Source organism: Chamaea fasciata, unplaced genomic scaffold, assembly GCF_029207755.1.
Source record: "Chamaea fasciata isolate MVZ Bird 193981 ecotype frontalis unplaced genomic scaffold, bChaFas1.0.hap1 SCAF_30, whole genome shotgun sequence".
NCBI classification, from domain to species: domain Eukaryota; kingdom Metazoa; phylum Chordata; class Aves; order Passeriformes; family Sylviidae; genus Chamaea; species Chamaea fasciata.
Genome location: NW_027094115.1, coordinates 3777308 through 3794546, shown reverse-complemented (window position 1 = coordinate 3794546; position 17239 = coordinate 3777308). Strand labels below are relative to the sequence as shown.

The 17239-nt window shown below is 51.3% G+C and overlaps 1 protein-coding gene across 3 annotated transcripts in view; it reads left to right on the top strand.

Moving 5' to 3' along the window:
- DPYSL2 (dihydropyrimidinase like 2) overlaps nucleotides 1-17239 on the top strand; it is a 57484-nt gene that overhangs the window by 25091 nt on the left and 15154 nt on the right. For all 3 annotated transcript variants that reach the window (XM_066206258.1, XM_066206259.1, XM_066206260.1), the window contains exons 4-8: nucleotides 9033-9197; nucleotides 9974-10035; nucleotides 11086-11166; nucleotides 12032-12100; nucleotides 16546-16666. In XM_066206258.1, coding sequence (XP_066062355.1) covers nucleotides 9033-9197; nucleotides 9974-10035; nucleotides 11086-11166; nucleotides 12032-12100; nucleotides 16546-16666 — 498 coding nt within the window. The remainder of the gene's footprint in view (nucleotides 1-9032; nucleotides 9198-9973; nucleotides 10036-11085; nucleotides 11167-12031; nucleotides 12101-16545; nucleotides 16667-17239) is intronic.

The window sequence follows — 17239 nt, the reverse complement described above, 5'->3', positions numbered from 1 at the left end:
GGCTTCTCTTTATTTCAGATGAGATTTCTCAGGAAATCAGCATCAGTGTCCCAAGAGAAGAGTTTGGCTGCTGATGGGCAGAGACTCCTTTTTCTCCCGTGAATGGAAGAAGTTTTGGGAAGTCTTTGTAGCACAGCTGAGAAAAAATGTAGATGTGCTGGGTGTTTTTAGGAGCAGGATCGGGCTGTGGAAGCAGGAGCAGAGGTCAGGACTCTGGAGCTGTCAGTCCTTCTGCAATGCAAACGCCCTGTGGTAAAGGGGAAGGTGGGAACTGCGTGGATCAACCCCCCTGAGCCCTCCTGCCCAGCTCCAGGGGCAATTCTGGAATCCCACGATGGTTTGGGTTGGAAGGGACCTTAAATCCTATCCAGGCCATGGGCAGGGACACCTCCCACTGTGCCAAGGTGCTCCAAGCCCTGTCCAGCCTGGCCTTGGGCACTTCCAGGGATCCAGGGGCAGGCCCAGCTCCTCTGGGAATTCCATCCCAACCCCTCCCCACTCTCCAAGGGAGCAATTCCTTCCCAGTATCCCATGGCTTCCCCTCTGGCAGTTTGAAGCCATTCCCCCTTGTTCTGTAATTCCCTTTTCCCAAATCCCTCCCCAGCTCTTGGAGCCCCTTCAGGCTGGGAACAGGAAAATGCTCTGGTTCCAGGGAAGCAAAACTCAAAACTCCAGCTGTCCAGCCCCAGCTTCTCTGGGCACCCTGTGCCAGGATCTCTCCACCCTTATAGGAACAGAATTTCCCTCTAATACCCTGTTTGGGACAGGAAATTGAACTGAGGTGTGGAAACCAACAGTTTCCCCTAAAGACTTGGTGCGTGAGAAAAAAAAAAACAACAACCCAAATCCTATTTCGTGTGTAGGAGTTTTCCCAAAGCAGTTTGCCACGGGCTGGGTGTCTCTTTTTTGGCTGGGCAGCTCAGGTGCTGCTTTGTGCCCCAAACTTTGGACTTTCCCCAGCTCTGGGTGAGCTGTGAGGCCGGGCTGGGCTGGCTCAGGGCTGCAGGAGGAAGTTGAGCAGCTGGGGAGCGTGCCACAGGAGGAGTCTGTGTTTAAACTGGGGATAATCCAGTTAGGACCTCCTAGAGGTTAATGATTTCAGCAAGCACAGGAGCTAATTGGCAGCATCAGTGCCCAGAGTGGGGAGAAGAGCAGCAGACGGGCAGGTGTGGGTCAGGAAATGGCTCCGGGGGGTGGATGTGCTGCTTGATCCTTGGCCTTTGGTGGCAAGCAGGTTCTGCTGCCCCGTCCCACCGTGTTTCCTCCATGAACATTTGGGTCTGGGGCAGCCTCGCTGCCCTGCCTGCAGTTTGGGAGGGTTGTCAGGGGTTTGGGGGGGAGCAGGACGGGGGTTCCTGCTGGCGCGTTGGCGGTGATGGGTGACAAGTTCCTCCTCAGAACGTGATGTCACCTCGTCACGGCCACCAGGAGAGGAAGTGTCTGGTCCTCACCCAGCCAGGGGAGGTGTTCCTTGGATAAATACAGGGTTTTTCTTTTCCCCATTTCTCTCAGCAGCTGTATTGATAAAAAGGGCTTGTAGGGAATCAGAGCTCTTCACATTTAGTTTATTTTTTTTTTTGGTGGTGGGGAGGGGAAAACCACAACTTTTCTGATCCCAAACACACAGAGGCCTCTCAGATTTCCATTTTAAAAACTGGCATCCTGCACTCGTGTTCCTCTTTATCTCCACACCCCTGAGACAGCCCCGGGCCACGAAATGAAAGTGAGAATCCAAAACTTGGTGATAAGGATGCAAATCCAGAACTGTTCCAGGCAGTGGAAAAAGCCTGAGGGGCAGGACACATCTCCAGTGACCTGAGAGGGACAGAGCTGGCTCAGGGCACGTGATCCTTCATCCTCCCGTGCCTGATCAGCTCCTGCCTTTGGGTGTGCTGTGAGTTCTTGTGTTTTGTCTTGGCCTGAAAGCCAAAAATGACTTTTTGCTCCATCCCAGTCCCTCAAGGTTCACAGAGCAGCTCGTGTGGACGCCTTTGAAGTTCTCTGTGCTCTTTTCGTGGCCTTCAAGTGGGGAGTAATGCCTGAAAGAAAGAAAGAATAAATCTTGGAACCCACTTAAATGTCTCTTTTGAACTTGGTTCCCTTCCCTCTCTGCCGTGGTGACCTCCTGAGGTACAAGAAATGCACAATAAACCTGGACTGGGAAGAGATGGAGCCTTTATTTTTTTTCTGATCTGGCCTTAACATGTTGCCATTCCAGCTGCTGGGGAGGGTTTTTAATTTTAATTATTCTTTGAATTCCTTATGTCTGTGTCCAAATAGTTCATTGTATTTTGGATGTAATCAGCCAAAGGGGCGAGTGAAAGTCCCTGTATGACATCAGTGAGGGAATAAGGGAATGTTGCAGTCTGAAAACGTAATCAGTGGAGCACGGATGCGTCTGATTCTTCTGAGCCTGGTCCAGCTTCTGATTCCTCTGCCTCAGGTCTTGTAAACTGCATCTGAGCTGACAGAAAGCAGCCTGTGCTGTCATTTGGGCTGCCTTCACCGTGAGTTTGTGCAGGAGAACAGCCCTTGGGTGGTTGGATTGGCACCATCAGTGCTGTGCTATAACTCTTCAGAATAATCTCTTTATTCCGGTCTCTTTTCTTGGGGGGGTTGAGGGAACAAGAACAAAATACTGTGGGAATAAATCCCCACAAACACACGGAGCTGAAATCTGGTTGCTGCAGGGAAGGACAATCCTTCGTTTGATTTCTCATCACCTGAGGTGCATCAGGTGCACGGAGCCATTTCCTCCAGAGGGATCTTGTCCCTCTCCTTCCTTTTCCCAAATCGAACCCAGAGCGTGGCTTAGAGGGAGAACTGGGATAGAACCAGGGAAAAAAGGAGGTGTGAGGCTCTTCTGGATCGCTTGATTTGGGATTTTTGAGCTCAGGGAAGGGCTGAGGTCTCTGGATGGGCCGGCAGTTGGGGTTTAATCCTTAAATCAGAATTTTTGCTGCTGAAAACGGCTTTGGTACGGGATGAGGCAGCTCTTGGCAGCTCAGTTCCTTGGCACATAAAAGGGTCTTGATACATAAAGGTATAAGGGCTTGCGATATCTCACCAGCTGAGAATCTGAAGCCTCTGGATGAAATAAGGTCTGTGATTATGGGATAATCTTCTGTGGGTCAGTGGAGGGCCTGACTTTGAGTTCACAGAGATTTTATTCCTCTTGCTCTCACAGAATTATTCCCGTTTCGCTCCCAGTGCCAGGAGAACATTCCTGCAGCCACAGCCTGACAACTCCAGCCTTCTGAGCAGGGACCTGTGCAATTAGCAGGGCTGAATTTAATTACAGCCTCTCCATAAAACGCCTTGTGCCAGAACGCCCAGCTCAATCAATCCTCCAGATTTCCTCACCCACACTTGCTGTGGGGATTAAGTGGCATTAAGCAGGCAGATGTGTTTATAGGGATCGAGCTGCTGGTCAGAGTTTTTGGGTAGGGGGAGATCCGCCTGCTAACAGTTCAGCTTCAGTGTTCAGGATTTTCACCTTATAAACTCCTCTTTAACAATGGGCACGTTTACTGCTGGCAGGAGCAGGGGATAAAGTGTAAAACTGCAGTCTGGAGTAGCAACTGGAGCCCTGAATACACGGGCTTTTATTGCATACACAATTTTGGTAACATCTGACCCTGGTTGGTGTTTATGTTGTCCGTTTCAAAAGAGTTTTTCCTCCTTCCTGGTCGTGGCACTCACCAGCTGAAGCTCCAGAAGAATTTCACGCATGCTTTGGATGACACTTAATTAAACCAGTTGGAAAAAAAAAAAATAAAAATCCTTTCCAGGGGAAAGCTGGAAGCAAGGGCTATTAATAGAAGCTGCAGGAAGGGGTTGTTTGCAAGCCGAGGCCTGCTCAACTGAGGCAGGATGCAAAAAAGAAAAAAAATTAAAAAAATTAAAAAAAAAGCGCACATGCCACAATGCCAGGAAGCCAAAAAAGCCATTAATCCCCACCCATGAGCACATCCATCCCCAAAGCTGAGGTTTGTTTTCAAGGCAAGGCATGCAGCTCTCTTCCTTCTGAAGCAATAATTGCTCTGGAGCTTAGCGAGGGGTCAAAAATATAAAGGCATTACTCTTCATCTGCTTTTTTTTTTTTTTTTTTTTTTTTTTAATTTGAGAGGGATTCCAAGTGCCAGGAAGGGATCATGTGGGATATTTCTGGCCTCAGAGCATCCTGCAGGGTAATTATTACCCCAGCCTCCTGTGCCCGTCTTGCTCAGGGTGCAGGCACCCCCCCCTGCTCCAGGAAAAAAAACCCCGAGTTGGGACAAGGGAGCCAAGAGGTGACGCAACATTTCCTAAAGCCACCGTTTAAAGCCGAATTTGGCACCATCCTCAGTGGTTTTAGAGTCTGGGAGCAGCTGGATGAAGGCGAGGAGATGTTTTAGGCCAGCCTTAAGTGTGGTTCAGCCCTTGCTGGAATTGGTTGTTGGGCTTGGTCTGGGGTTGGGTTTGGTCTCTGTGGGTCCCTCCCAGCTCAGGGTGTCCCCTGGTTCTGTGCTTGTGTAAAAAAAATGGTGTCAAAAAAGCAGCAGGAATGATCTGAACTCCAAAATCACTTCTGTGTGTGTGGGGGGGATTGTGCTGGGATGTGATTTTAGTACAGGTCTGATGTTAATTAATGGTAATAATGTGTTAATAATTGGTGATGCTGCTGCTCTAGAAAGTGCTGCCAGAACTTCCACCCTCTGTGGATTTTTCCATGCTCACATTAAAACAACTCTGCTTTATTTCCCCCCATCCTTGGAGCGTTCCATCCATTCCTTTAAAGTTCTGCCTACTCCTTTCATTTCACACCCAAAGATCTCCCCACCAGCATCCCACCGGTCTGGCCCATGAAATCCAGAATATTCCAGCATTTAGCCCAGGAAATACAGAATATTCCAGCATTTGGCCCATGAAATCCAGAATATTCCAGCATTTAGCCCAGGAAATCCAGAATATTCCAGTATTTGGCCCAGGAAATCCAGAATATCCCAGCATGGCTGGGTGCCAGCCCTGGTGCAGAAGAGCCTCGTGGATCCCTCGGTGCGGTTGTCTCACCTCAGCTCCGTGTCTGCCGTTAATCCTGAGCCTGTTTAACCTGCCCAGAGTCCTGAGCTGAGCCCGGCTGAACGCTGAGGAGCAGATACACCTCGTTGTAAACGTTGTGTAATGACAGGAGAGCCAAAGCAGGCACGGGCAGGGTAATTAAGAGGCTGGGTAATTACGTGGGGCCACGGGTGTTCAAATCCTCACACCCCCGAGAGGGAGGTGAGAGCTTGGCTTGTCTGGGAGAAAAACTCTCCAGGTGCTTAGCAAGGAAAAAATTACAATCTTTGTGTTGTATAAAGTAGTTTTTCCCATGTTTTTCTTCTAGAAATCCCTTTGGTGGTGTAAGAGCCTCGTCCTCAGCCCCTGGGCTCTGCTGCATTTTGGGTTCTGCAGCTCGAAAGGTTCAGAAATAATCTCCAGAACGTTTCCTACTCATAGCAGATAAAGCAGAGTAACCCTGAGCTTGGCTTTGCTGAGAGTGTGTTAAATAAAGAGGAACGTCAGGATTAGGCCTGAATTTCCCTGGGATTCAGGGAGCCACTACAAGGCCCACCGAGCCGTTTAATTCCTCCTTTGAAGATTTCAGCAGCGACAAAGCGATTCTTAAATTATCTTTTCCTTTTCTTTTTTTATTCCCCCCCCCCCCCCTCCTCCGGTTTGTGTCTGTTTTCGGAGGGAGCTCCGAGTTCAAAAATGAGCTGGCAACTTCCTTCTCAGACCTCAAGCAGCTGAATTCATTTGCACAGCACCCCCCCCAAAAAAAAAAAAAAAAAAAAAGAAGAGAAAAAAAAAAAAAAAGAAGAAAAAATTCGAGGAGAGGAAGAAAACATCTGGGCTGGGGGAGCAGAGCAGATCAAGGGGATGGAGGGGTGACCACAGCCTGGGTGACAGCAGTTTGTGTCCTCCGTGTGCCCTGGGCCACCCCAGGGACATTCCTGCTCCCTGAGGTGATGGAGGGGACACGGGGCAGTGGAACCCCAGGGAGAAGGAGCTCTGAGGGCTCCTCTTCCCATGGGAAACCTCCTGGGAATTCTCCTGGGAGAATTCTGCTGGGCTCAGTGTGTCCTGGGCCAGCTCATCCCCAGGGCTCCTCCTGGGGGCTGTGGGAACCTCCATCAGCTGCTTGTGCTGCTCCGGAGCTGCAAGAAAAAGCTTTTTGTTTTATCTGAGCTCTTGAGCTGTGCCTCAGGGCTGGGAGAAGCTGCTCTGGCCATCTCAAGAGGCAGAAGCAGTCGCAGAGCTCAGTCCTTTCAGGAGCAGGTGAAGAGTCGACCTTGGCTCCTTTCCTGGCTCTGGGCTCAGTTTTACATTTTTGGTGCCCCCCAGACCCCCCTCCTCACGTGGAGGGGTGCAGGCCGTGACCTGGAATGTGTTTGTGTCCTCCCAATGCGCAGAGGAGGGAAGAATGAGGAGGTGCCCCTCGGAGAGCTGCCCCCAGAGCAGGATTTGGGGTCACACCCTCCTTCTCGTGGCTTTTTGTGCTGCACCCTCTGCTCCTGCTGCCTCTGCCTCTTGTAGAACTGCCTCCATTCCCAGGAGCTCCAGAACCATTCCCAGGGGTTCCAGAACCATTCCAGAGGTTCCAGAACCATTCCTAGACACCAGAGCCATTCCCAGGAGATCCAGAACCATTCCCAGGGGTTCCAGAACCATTTCAGAGGTTCCAGAACCATTCCTAGACACCAGAGCCATTCCCAGGAGATCCAGAACCATTCCCAGGAGCTTCAGGGCCATTCCCAGGAGCTCCAGAACCATTCCCAAACACCAGAACCATTCCCAGGAGCTCCAGAACCATTCCCAAACACCAGAACCATTCCCAGGAGCTTCAGGGCCATTCCCAGGAGCTCCAGAACCATTCCCAAACACCAGAACCATTCCCAGGAGCTCCAGAACCATTCCCAAACACCAGAACCATTCCCAGGAGCTTCAGGGCCATTCCCAGGAGCTCCAGAACCATTCCCAAACACCAGAACCATTCCCAGGAGCTCCAGAACCATTCCCAGGAGCTCCAGAACCATTCCCAGGTGCTCAGTGCTGGGCTCTGAGGAGGATTTATTCCTGTGATGTGTTGGAGATTAAATGGGCTTTTTTTTTTTTTTTTGAGGCTTTTTAATCAGACATTTGTGTAGGCCTGGGCTTTCTCCGTGTCCCATTGGAAAAACAGAGGGAATGTTCTTTTTCTCCTCGTTGCTCATTCCGCTTAAGCTAAAGATTAACTTTGGCAGAGCAGCAGGGGCTCTGTCCTGGCCAAGGAACAATCCAGGCTGGAAGTCAGGGGAAAGTTTCTGACCACTGGGGGGGAGCAGATCATGGAACAGAAACTGGATGATTTTTTAAAAAAAACCCCAAACCAGGTCGTTTTATTGCCTGGTTATATTTGGGCTGCTTTTCCCAACGGTGGTGAAAAGCACATCCTTGATGTGGTGCCAGACAGGGAGGCACGTCTCCAAGTTTTCACTCCCAGCACGGATTTCTGTGGTGGGCAGGGGGGGAGCAGAGACACCAGCAGCCACTCCTGAAGCACAGGGCTGATCAAAGCTGCTGAGGCAGTCAGGATGTGCTTCCCTTGGTGTGATGCTTCCAGGGGGAAAAAGCCTTTTGGGAAAGCACAGATATTCGAATCTGTCTCCCTTTACAAAGAGAAGAGGGTGGCAGAGTTTTGCTTCCAGGGGAAAAAAAAAAGCCTTTGGGGAAAGCACAAATATTCTAATCTTGTCTCCCTTTGCAAAGGGGAGAGGGTGAGGAGAGTTTTGTTTCCAGGGCAGAAACCTTTTGGGAGAGCACAAATATTCTAATCTTGTCTCCCTTTGCAGAGGGGAAAGGGTGGCAGAGTTTTTCTTTCAGGGGAAAAACCTTTTGGGAAAACACAAATATTCTGAGGTGTCTCCCTTTGCAAAGGGGAAAGGGTGGCAGAATTTTGCTTCTAAGGGAAAAAAAAAGCCTTTTGGGGAAAGCACAAATATTCTAATCTTGTCTCCCTTTGCAAAGGAGTTGTGCTTCCAGGGGAAAAACCTTTTGGGAAAGCAGAAATACTCTGAGCTGTCTCCCTTTGCAGGGTGGTGGTTTTGGGTGAGCTCTTGGCTCTGTGCAGCGTGTGCCCAGCTCAGGCAGCTGAGATGTCTCTGGTGGCTCAGGAGAGCTGGGCTGCCTTTGCCAGTGTGGATCTGGTGTTTCAGGCAGAGCAAAAGCAGCAGATCTTGGCTGCTGTGTCAGCGTGGGGGTGAGGCAAAGCTTTGTTCTGCCCTGAGGGCGAGGGGAGCCCACGGGCTCTCATCCCATCTGTGACCTGGAGCAGGCCTGATCCTCACCATGAAGTTAAAAATAAACTGCTGGGATTTCTCTGCTGATAATTGAAGCCACTTTTTTTTTTTTTTTTTTTTAATTATTATTTTTGTGTGTGCTTTAATGTAGAATCAAGGCAAGCCCTCTCCTCCTGCCCAGTTTGTGACCCCTGAAATCCCACCAGGCTTTTCCTTCTCTCTCAGCTCAGTGCTGGAGGTGCTTCTTTTATTTCACTGTGTCTTTGGAAGATCTCAGAGGCTCCGCGTGCTCAAAATAAGAACCGGGAGCACTGAACCTTCAGAGGCAGGTCCCTTGTGTCACCCTTGGACGCTCTCCTGCTGCCTGTGGCTCCAGCTGCTGCTGGGTTTGGTGTGAGGATCGAACCGAGCAGGTGCCAGAGGCAGCAGGTCAGGGAGAGCCACAGGCTGTTGGTCCTGCTTCCTCCAGTCCTCTGCAAGGCGCTCCCGGCTGGGATGAGTTGTAGTAAACAGGTTGTAGTAAAGAGGTTGTAGTAACAACTTCAGCTGCTGCCCCATAACCGACTTCCCCGGCTGCATTTTTACAAACCGCCGAGAAATCTTAGACTCAGAAATGTTTTAAGGGCAAAGAGGACACCCTGGTTTTGCAGCGGCCTCTGCCCAGCTGTTCTTGCTGTCCCAGGAGAGCTTTCCCCAGCCCTTGAGCCGTGCTTTGCCTGTCGTTCCCAGTTGACCACGTGGTTCCCGAGCCTGGCACCAGTTTGCTGACAGCCTTTGACCAGTGGCGAGAGTGGGCAGACAGCAAATCCTGCTGTGACTACTCCCTGCACGTGGACATCACTGAGTGGCACAAAGGAGTCCAGGAGGAGATGGAAGCTCTGGTGAAAGACCATGGTAAGCTCAGGGGAGCCTTGGTTTTTGGGATCTCCTATTGTTTAGGGCTGTCTCTCATGCTGTATTTTACTTTTCTATCCGGGTTTTGGGCTCCTTGAGGAGGTTTGGGCAGTTGGGATCACGGATGAGGAGGTTTGGGCAGTTGGGATCACGGATGAGGAGGTTTGGGCAGTTGGGATCACAGAGGGCTCAGGGTTTGGGCCACACTGGTGTTGCAGCACTGATTTTTCCAGAGGTGAATCCCGTTTTCCCGGCTCCTGTGTCCAGTGAACCCTTCAGGTTCCTCAGAGCCCTTGGTGGTACCTGCAGCCACTGAAGTGCTGTAAACAAGGGAAGGAGGAGCCCCAGGAGGCCCAGCCCAGCTCTGGCTGCTAAAAGAGTAAAATGACCTCAGAGGTTTTCCCCCTCTTTAATTCCTTGGCGTTTCATCCTCAGGCTGGGGGAATTTCCCATCCTGTTTGTAGGTTCAAACCCCAGCATTTTGTGCCCTGAGGGGACCTTCCCACACGTGCTGGGTGAGAGTTTTTACTCTCCCATGGCTGGAGAGGGAAAGGCCAGCTTGGGGTCAGTTTGGGCACACCACAGACACAGACTGATTTTTCTCCCTGGAGCGTGAGGGGGATCAGCCCAGCAGTCCCTGCTTTGCTGTGAGATCTCTTTATTATTTCGTTGCTCCACCTCCTGCAGCGCCGAATCCGTTGGCAATTCTTGCTGGGGGCTGATTTCAGGGGTTGTGTTCCATGGCTTTACCTGCAGCGTGCTCTCTTTGCCCCCAGGTGTGAATTCCTTCTTGGTGTACATGGCTTTCAAAGATCGCTTTCAGCTCAGTGATTCTCAGGTAGGAGGGAGAGCTCTGTGCTCAGTTTGGTCACAAATAAGGGATTAAATTCAATATCCTGGGATCTGGCACTCTCTCCTGGTTCCAACCTTTATGTGTGTAACAGTACCTAAGATTGGCCACAGCTCTGGTTTGTAGATTATATTTTTAATTAAAAATAAAACCCAACCAACAGCAAATCCTAAGGGGAGCAATGGTAAAACCCTCATTTTGAGGGGTCAGAGGTTTAATTCCAGCTCCTTTGGGGTAGAAGCAGTGACAGTTCTGTGAATTTCTGCTTTTTGCCTCTGCACAGGGCAGCCCAGGGAGATCTCTGGGCTAATTTTAATTATTCTGTTCAGAAGCTAAAACTGATGCTGGTCCAGAGGTGGTAAAATCTCTGGGACTTTAGGAAGGAGTTAACTGCCCTCCTGATTGCTGCTGTGGTGGGCGCCTTTGGGCACATTCAGCTGCTCGGAGGGGCGGTGGATGTTTGTGAATGTGTGCGAGGAGAAGAATGCCTGCGAGTGCTGGGGGGTGTGTGAGTTCTCTCTGAGGGCTCTGGAAACGTTTTGATGACATCGATGGCGCCAGCTGGGGGTTCCTGGAGCTGAGCCCTCTCAGGCTGCTGGCTGGAGTGGGAAGTCACACTGCTCCTGCCTCCAGGTATTGGGTTTCCATGGAGATCCTGCCCCCAGCACTCACATACTGGGGATGTTTTTCATGCCAGGCGCCAGTAAGTGAGACATCAAACAGGTACAACTCTGCAAGCCCTTTAAAACCATCCGGCTGTGGGGCTTGAATTGTTGCTGTTTGTTCCTCCCAATACCTCAAACCTGCCACTGGACACTCCTTCTTTGCCACATCAGCAGCACCCAGCTGTAGATTCAGGAAAATTCAGTGTCAGGCGTGAAAATGCTTTGCATCCCTCCGGCAAACCACATCTTACATTGCTTAATCCTTCTTTTTTTCTTTTCCCTGATGCAAAACTGTGTTTTCTGGGGGGGGATGTGGGCTGTGGCCCTGCCAGCAGGTGTGTCCCTGTGGTGAAGGGTGTTGTCTGTCCCCCAGATTTACGAGGTGCTGAGCGTGATCCGCGACATCGGCGCCACGGCCCAAGTGCACGCCGAGAACGGTGACATCATTGCCGAGGTATGACACTGTTTGTCCTCTGAGTTATTGCCTTCAAATGCTGGGAGGGGTTTGAGTTCTGCCTCCTAAAGCCAGCCAGGCTTCGGGGAGCGCGGCCTGGCTGTGTGCAGGGTGTGAGCAGCGCTGTGCAGGGGATTGATCCGCTCTGGCGCCGATAAAACAGGTTTTGGTGGCAGCTTTTCCGCCCAGTTTGGGGTGGATCTGGGGCATCTCTGCCTCTCTCCCCAAAAGTGGAAAGCTGGGTGTGACTGTCACTGTGTGGAGCTGAATGTTCTGCAGGAAATAAGGAGAGGGGGAGTGGGAAGGGACGGAGCTCCTTGGGGTGCTGATGCCTGGGGTCTGTTCATCCTCCAGACAGCAGCGAGGGAGAAATGTTAATGATGTATCTAATTTCATCTTCTCTCCAGCTCATTTTGTGCTCTGTGTCTCAGGCCCTCAGAGGATTTCTGTGTTCTCTGGCTGGGCAAGAGCCCACCCCAGTCCTTGAGCCCAGTTGCAGGATGATTTTTATTTTTCCCCCCATGAGTGATCATTTTGCCACGTCTTCGAGATGATTTTATGGACACAAATGAGTGCTGAAAGCCAAGGGGCTACGAACCCAGTGTGAAGCAAATCCAAATAAAAGGCTTCCTCCACTTCCCGTGAGCAAATCAGCAAGGTTTTGTGAGCTCTGGTTGTTCTCAGCAAGGGGAATTGGACAGAAATCTCTTGCAGGGTCCTTGTGCAAAGCCCCTAAAATGTGATTTTCAGCCAGCACAGTTGCTCAGGGTCTCACTCGTGCTCCTTTCCAACAGCTGTGTGTGCTGCAAGAAGAATTCCCTGTTGCTTTAAATCTCATCCCTGCCCCTTTTCTTCTGTGCCTTAGGAGCAGCAAAGGATCCTGGAGCTGGGGATCACAGGCCCTGAGGGGCACGTGCTGAGCAGACCCGAAGAGGTGAGAACTGCCCTGATTTATAACATCTCCTCATTGCCATCAAGCACTTCATGTTGGGGTGGATGTGGCTGGAAATGGGATTTTTCTGCCTTTGGGGCTGTGTTGGTGGAATTCTGCTGCTGTCCTTTCTAGATCCAGACTCTTGGGCTTCTCTCTTGGTCATTGTTTTATCAGAGTTCCAGTGAATTAGCAGAATTTTTTAATGTATGTTTTAGGTACTTCCAGAGCTTCCATTGCTGTGACATTTGATGTTTTGATGGAATTTTAACCGCGGGCTGGGGATTTTTTACAGCAGTGGATTCAGTGCTTTGCTGAAGGCACAGAAAATCTCTGCCAGAGAGGGGAGGTCATGCTCAGGCCTCAGCCCAGCACTTTAATACAGTTACCTTTCATATTTCCCCATGGATTTCTCCAGGGGTGAGCACGCCAATCCCTCTAAACCTTTGAAATAAATCCCAGAAGGATGAAAGAGCCTGAAAACTTTGCCTTTGAGGTTGGTTCCCCTTGCATTCTTCACTCTCAGCCCTTCAGTGTCTCTAAGCTGGACACCTCACCCCGCAGAATTCCAGGTTCGTGGGGTTCATCTGTCCTGCACAAGCAGCTCTTTTTTTTGTTCCTGCAGGATCTTGGGGCTTTGCTGCCTGCCAGATGTGGCAGCTGGGGCTCTGAGATCATCCACACGTGCCCCTCATGCTCCCTCTGCATTTCCTGCCCTTGCTCCAGACAAACAGCATCCAGGGGCATTGCAGCAGGAACATAAATCACTCTGGTGCCTGGGGGGGAAAAAAAACCCCAAAATGCTCCGTTTGGGCAGTGAGTGAATCCTCCCAGAATCCGTGTGTGGCTCCTTTGCTTCCTGAAATTGTGAGCAAACCCTTTGCACTGAGCTTCCCAGTCACCCGCCTGTGACTTTTAAAAGAACCCGCTGTGTTCCTCTAACAAATTTTTTTGGCCTGCAGCGGGAGAGTGGGAGCAGGTGCTGCTGTGACACTTTTCGGGAGTTCAGTTTGTGTTGTTTCCTGCTCTTACCTTAAGAGATCTGGACATCAAAGCAGCCAAGTCGCGTCTGGCTGTTCAGGAGCTCACCCTTCATGCAGCAGGAGCTTTAAAATGTGAATTCCCAGGTGTGGACGGGCTGTGCCTCAGCGCAGGGAGGAGAAAGGCAACCTGAGGACACGTGGCTGAGCAGAAGAGGCTCAGCGCAGCCTCTCCCTGATGTCACCCGGGGCTCAGCTCCGTGCAGCTGAGCTCAGCTGTGCTCTGCCCGCCCTTGCGGAGCGTCTGCTCCAACGTTCTCCTGCTGGAAAGTCACAGGAAACAGAGCAGGAAACGATGTCATCATCATCTGGTGCCCTCCCTCCCTGTCTGCAGCACAGGAGCGACTCTGGGCTGTGAAAACATCCAGCTGCCCTTGGGCTGGCTCTGAGGGTGGCAGCAGATCCCTGATTCCTGTTGATTTCAGCAGAAGTGGGCGGTTTTTTTGTGTCCCTCCGGGGTGCTGTTGACACCAGAATTGGCTTTTCCTGCTGTCCTTTAGGGAGCGCGGAGCCCATCCTGAGGATGGTTGGATCTGGCTGGAGAGCTCCTTGTTTCAGACCTCCATCTGCAGCAAAGCAGCAGGAGCTGCTGAGCAAAGCCCGAGACGTTCATTAACTGAAAACTCCCACTCATTTCAGGGAGAATGACATCAGAGGGAAGCATCCAGGGGCTGGCCACGTGCGCTTGGAGTGCACACATCTGAATTCCCAGGCTGGCAGGAGGCTCAGACTGAGGCTGAACTCTCACTGCTGCCTCAGGGGTTTGGCTCTGCTCACCTCGGTCACCTGGGCTGAGCCAAGGTGACAGCATTCATGTTATTCCAGGCCGAAAACACGCCTTGGGCTCAGACAGCACCGTCCCAAGTCAGCCTCACCCATCCCTTTCTGGAAAACTCTTCCCCCCTCACAGCTCAGCTCATTCTCTGATGACTTTTCAGAGGGTTCCATCATTCTTTATTTTTATTTCAGCCACAAAAACGCTGGAAGCACAAGCAGTCCAAGTGCTCCAGGAAATGTCTGCCTTTCTTTTTGTTTGTTTTATTTTGTTTTGTTTCACTTTTTTTTTTTTTTTTTTTTTTTCCCAAGAGAACTGCTGTGCTAGGGCTTCTAGTGCATCCTGGTAATTGCAAACATTCCCCTTTGGACTACTTGTTGGGTTATTGTTGTGTGCCTGTCACCATAGCATCTGGGCACAGCGCAGGAATTCAGCAGCCTTGTTCAGAAAATATTCTCCTGCTGCTTCACAGTTGCTCAAACTCCTTCTGCCCAAAACATCTCGGGGGGGTAGGTGGGTGTTGTTTTATCCCTGCTCAGCCTGCAGGGAAGCTGAGGCACGGAGTGGAAATTGGCTCCCAGGTGCTGCAGAGGCAGAGCCAAGCACAGACCTGCTCTGCTGGGGTTTGCAAAGGAAGGGCTCAGCCTGGGAGCTCTGGGCTGTCTGGGTCCTGCCCTTGTCTCTCAGAAATGTCAACTGGGCTTTTCTTGGCTCTTCCTTTCAGCCCTTGTGAGTGCTGCTGGCTGGGACACTCTGGGTGCAACATCCTGGAACAAAACCCTCCCTCACAGCCTTTCCCGTTTACCTGGGGCAAAAAATACCCCCTGTGAGAATCCCCTGCCTGGGGCTGTCACCCTTTGTGCCCCAGAGACCTCCCTGCTGCCTCTGGGGGGGCTGATTTGCTGTCAGAACTCCTGGCTGTTGTTTTCCTGGAGAATTCTGGCTGCAAACAGGGCACGGGTGCCCGTGGCTGGCGTGGGCAGAGCTGTTCAGGACTCCTGGACATCAGCCTGCTTCCCTGAGCTGGTGGTTCTTTATCTCCAAGCAGAGCTGATAGTCAGCAGTGACAGAGTCCCAGAGGGGTTTGGGTTGGAAGGGACCTCAAAGCCCCCTCAGTCCCGTGACACTGTTTTACACCACAGTGACACAGACTCTGATTTCAGGAGACTCAAAATGACTCTTTCATTTTTGGGATGTGTCTCCTTTTTATACTAGTTCACACAGACCAACTGGATTGGTGACACAAAGACAAACCTCTTCACTCACATTGGTCAGAGCAGAGGGACAGCAAGAAGAAGTCCCTCCTAGGGAAAAGGAATGAATAATAAAGTTACAGTTCCAAAAACATTTCTCCTGTTGACAGAAAATTCCCTGGGAAAAGAATTTCAGGCACAGAACCAGGGCTGCAGTCCCAGCCCTGCCATGAGCAGGGACACCTTCCACTCGTCCAGGATGCTCCAAGCCCCGTCCAGCCTGGCCCTGGCCACTTGTGGGGATGTGACACAACCTGTGCGTGTAATTTGTGTGACACCACCTGTGCGGGCGGCGTGTTCTGGGACAGGCAGGGATGATTTGTGGCACTTGGGCTGTGATCAGCCAGTGCAGAGCAGATTTCCACAGGTGAAATCGGAGTGAGTGCCAACCCCAGCAGAGTCATGGGAGAGGTTCTGGGAGCCTGGTGGGGGGTTGCTCTGGGTTTGTTTCCTCTGTTGTTTGCATGGGAAATGTCTGTGCAGGCATGAAATAGGACAGGAATAAAGGTGCTTGACTGCAGTCAGGAGGCAGTAGGAATCAGGAGGTTTATTTGCAATTCATTCAGCCCTTTTATAACACGCCGGGCTAAAGGCACGTTATTGGTCCACAGGACTGACACCTCTCCCTTTGGCTCAGTAACAGAAATAGCAAACAACTCCTGTTGTCGTGGGAAAGGAATATCGTTTACACAAGGTCGTTTTGGGAAAAAGAAAAACTGTTGAAAAGTTTTCCTTGAGAAGAGCTAGCTCTTCTCAAGCTCAGAAAATACGGAGTCCACACGGGCACTGTGAGCATCACCCAGCTGTTAAATCTGTCCTCTGGATCCTCTGATCCGTAAAATGAGAGTGATGCCCATCACCCTGCAGTTACACCATGACCTCAGTTTGGCTGGGGTTCATCCCCTGCACACGGGCAAGGAGAAGCAGTTGATTTATGGGGTGGTTCACACTCTGTCAGATCCCAAGCCAGAGATCGCAGTGGAGGCTACAATTTAGGAGCCTTGTTTGCAAACGTGGCTTACCAGGGTTTGTGGTGCAGCATCTCCCTGCTGCGTGGGCTGGAGCAGCAGCAGTTCTGTTTGAGTCAACATTTAGTTGCTTATTTTTTGTCTAGGTTAAAGAAGGGGTTCAGTCATCCTGACCCTGAGCACCTGGAGTGTGGCTTTAGCTCAGGCAGACGGGCTCTGAAGCTGCCTGGGAGGGAAGGTGCTAATGAGAGGGGACTGCAGCTTGATGTCATTTAATTGTTGATGATGCTTTTCAGGCTCAGAGGAGGGAAATGCCTCATCACTGCCTGTGTTCTGGGTCTGTGGCTTCTGGGGGTGTCTGGGGTGCCGTTGGGTGTCCCTGACCTGCTGTTCCTCTGTCGTGTTCCCTCAGGTGGAGGCCGAGGCTGTGAACAGGGCAATCACCATTGCCAACCAGACCAACTGCCCCCTGTACATCACCAAGGTGATGAGCAAAAGTGCTGCTGATGTCATTGCTCAAGCCAGGAAAAAGGGTAAGTTATTTCCTCCTTAGCTCATGCTCTTCAGCTCCTGCCAACATCAGCTTCACCCCCACAGGAAAGGTTTCTTTTCCCACTGTTGTTGTCCAGGCTCTTTTTAAAAAGGTCCCAAGCAGCTCCTTCTGCCTCATCTCCCACAGACAAAGATTCAGTGGTTGTATCAGAGGCAGGAGCTGCTTGTTCTGCTCAGTCCTGAACTTGTCACACTCATCCTCCCCCCTGTGCCTTCATGAGCTCACAGAGCTCTCTCCACGCAGTGAATCCTCTGGAGGCTGCAGCTGGGCCCTTCCAGCTGCTGTGGTTGTCCCTGGGTGCCTTCTGCCGAGCTTCCTGGGCTCAGCTGGGATTCCTGACACGGTTCTTGACTCGCCCTGCTGTGTTTAGCTGGAGTAGCCAGAGGCCCACCAGTTCCAGCTGCTACTGTGTTTCCTGCTGGTGGAATTGGTGCTCTGCATGTGCTGTGACCCGGCCTGACATCCCTGCAGGGACGGGAGTCAGCAGGCTGGGATGGGGCTGGGAATTGGGGCTGCCTCTGATAACTCTCCTGGGGGATGCTGCAAGACTCAC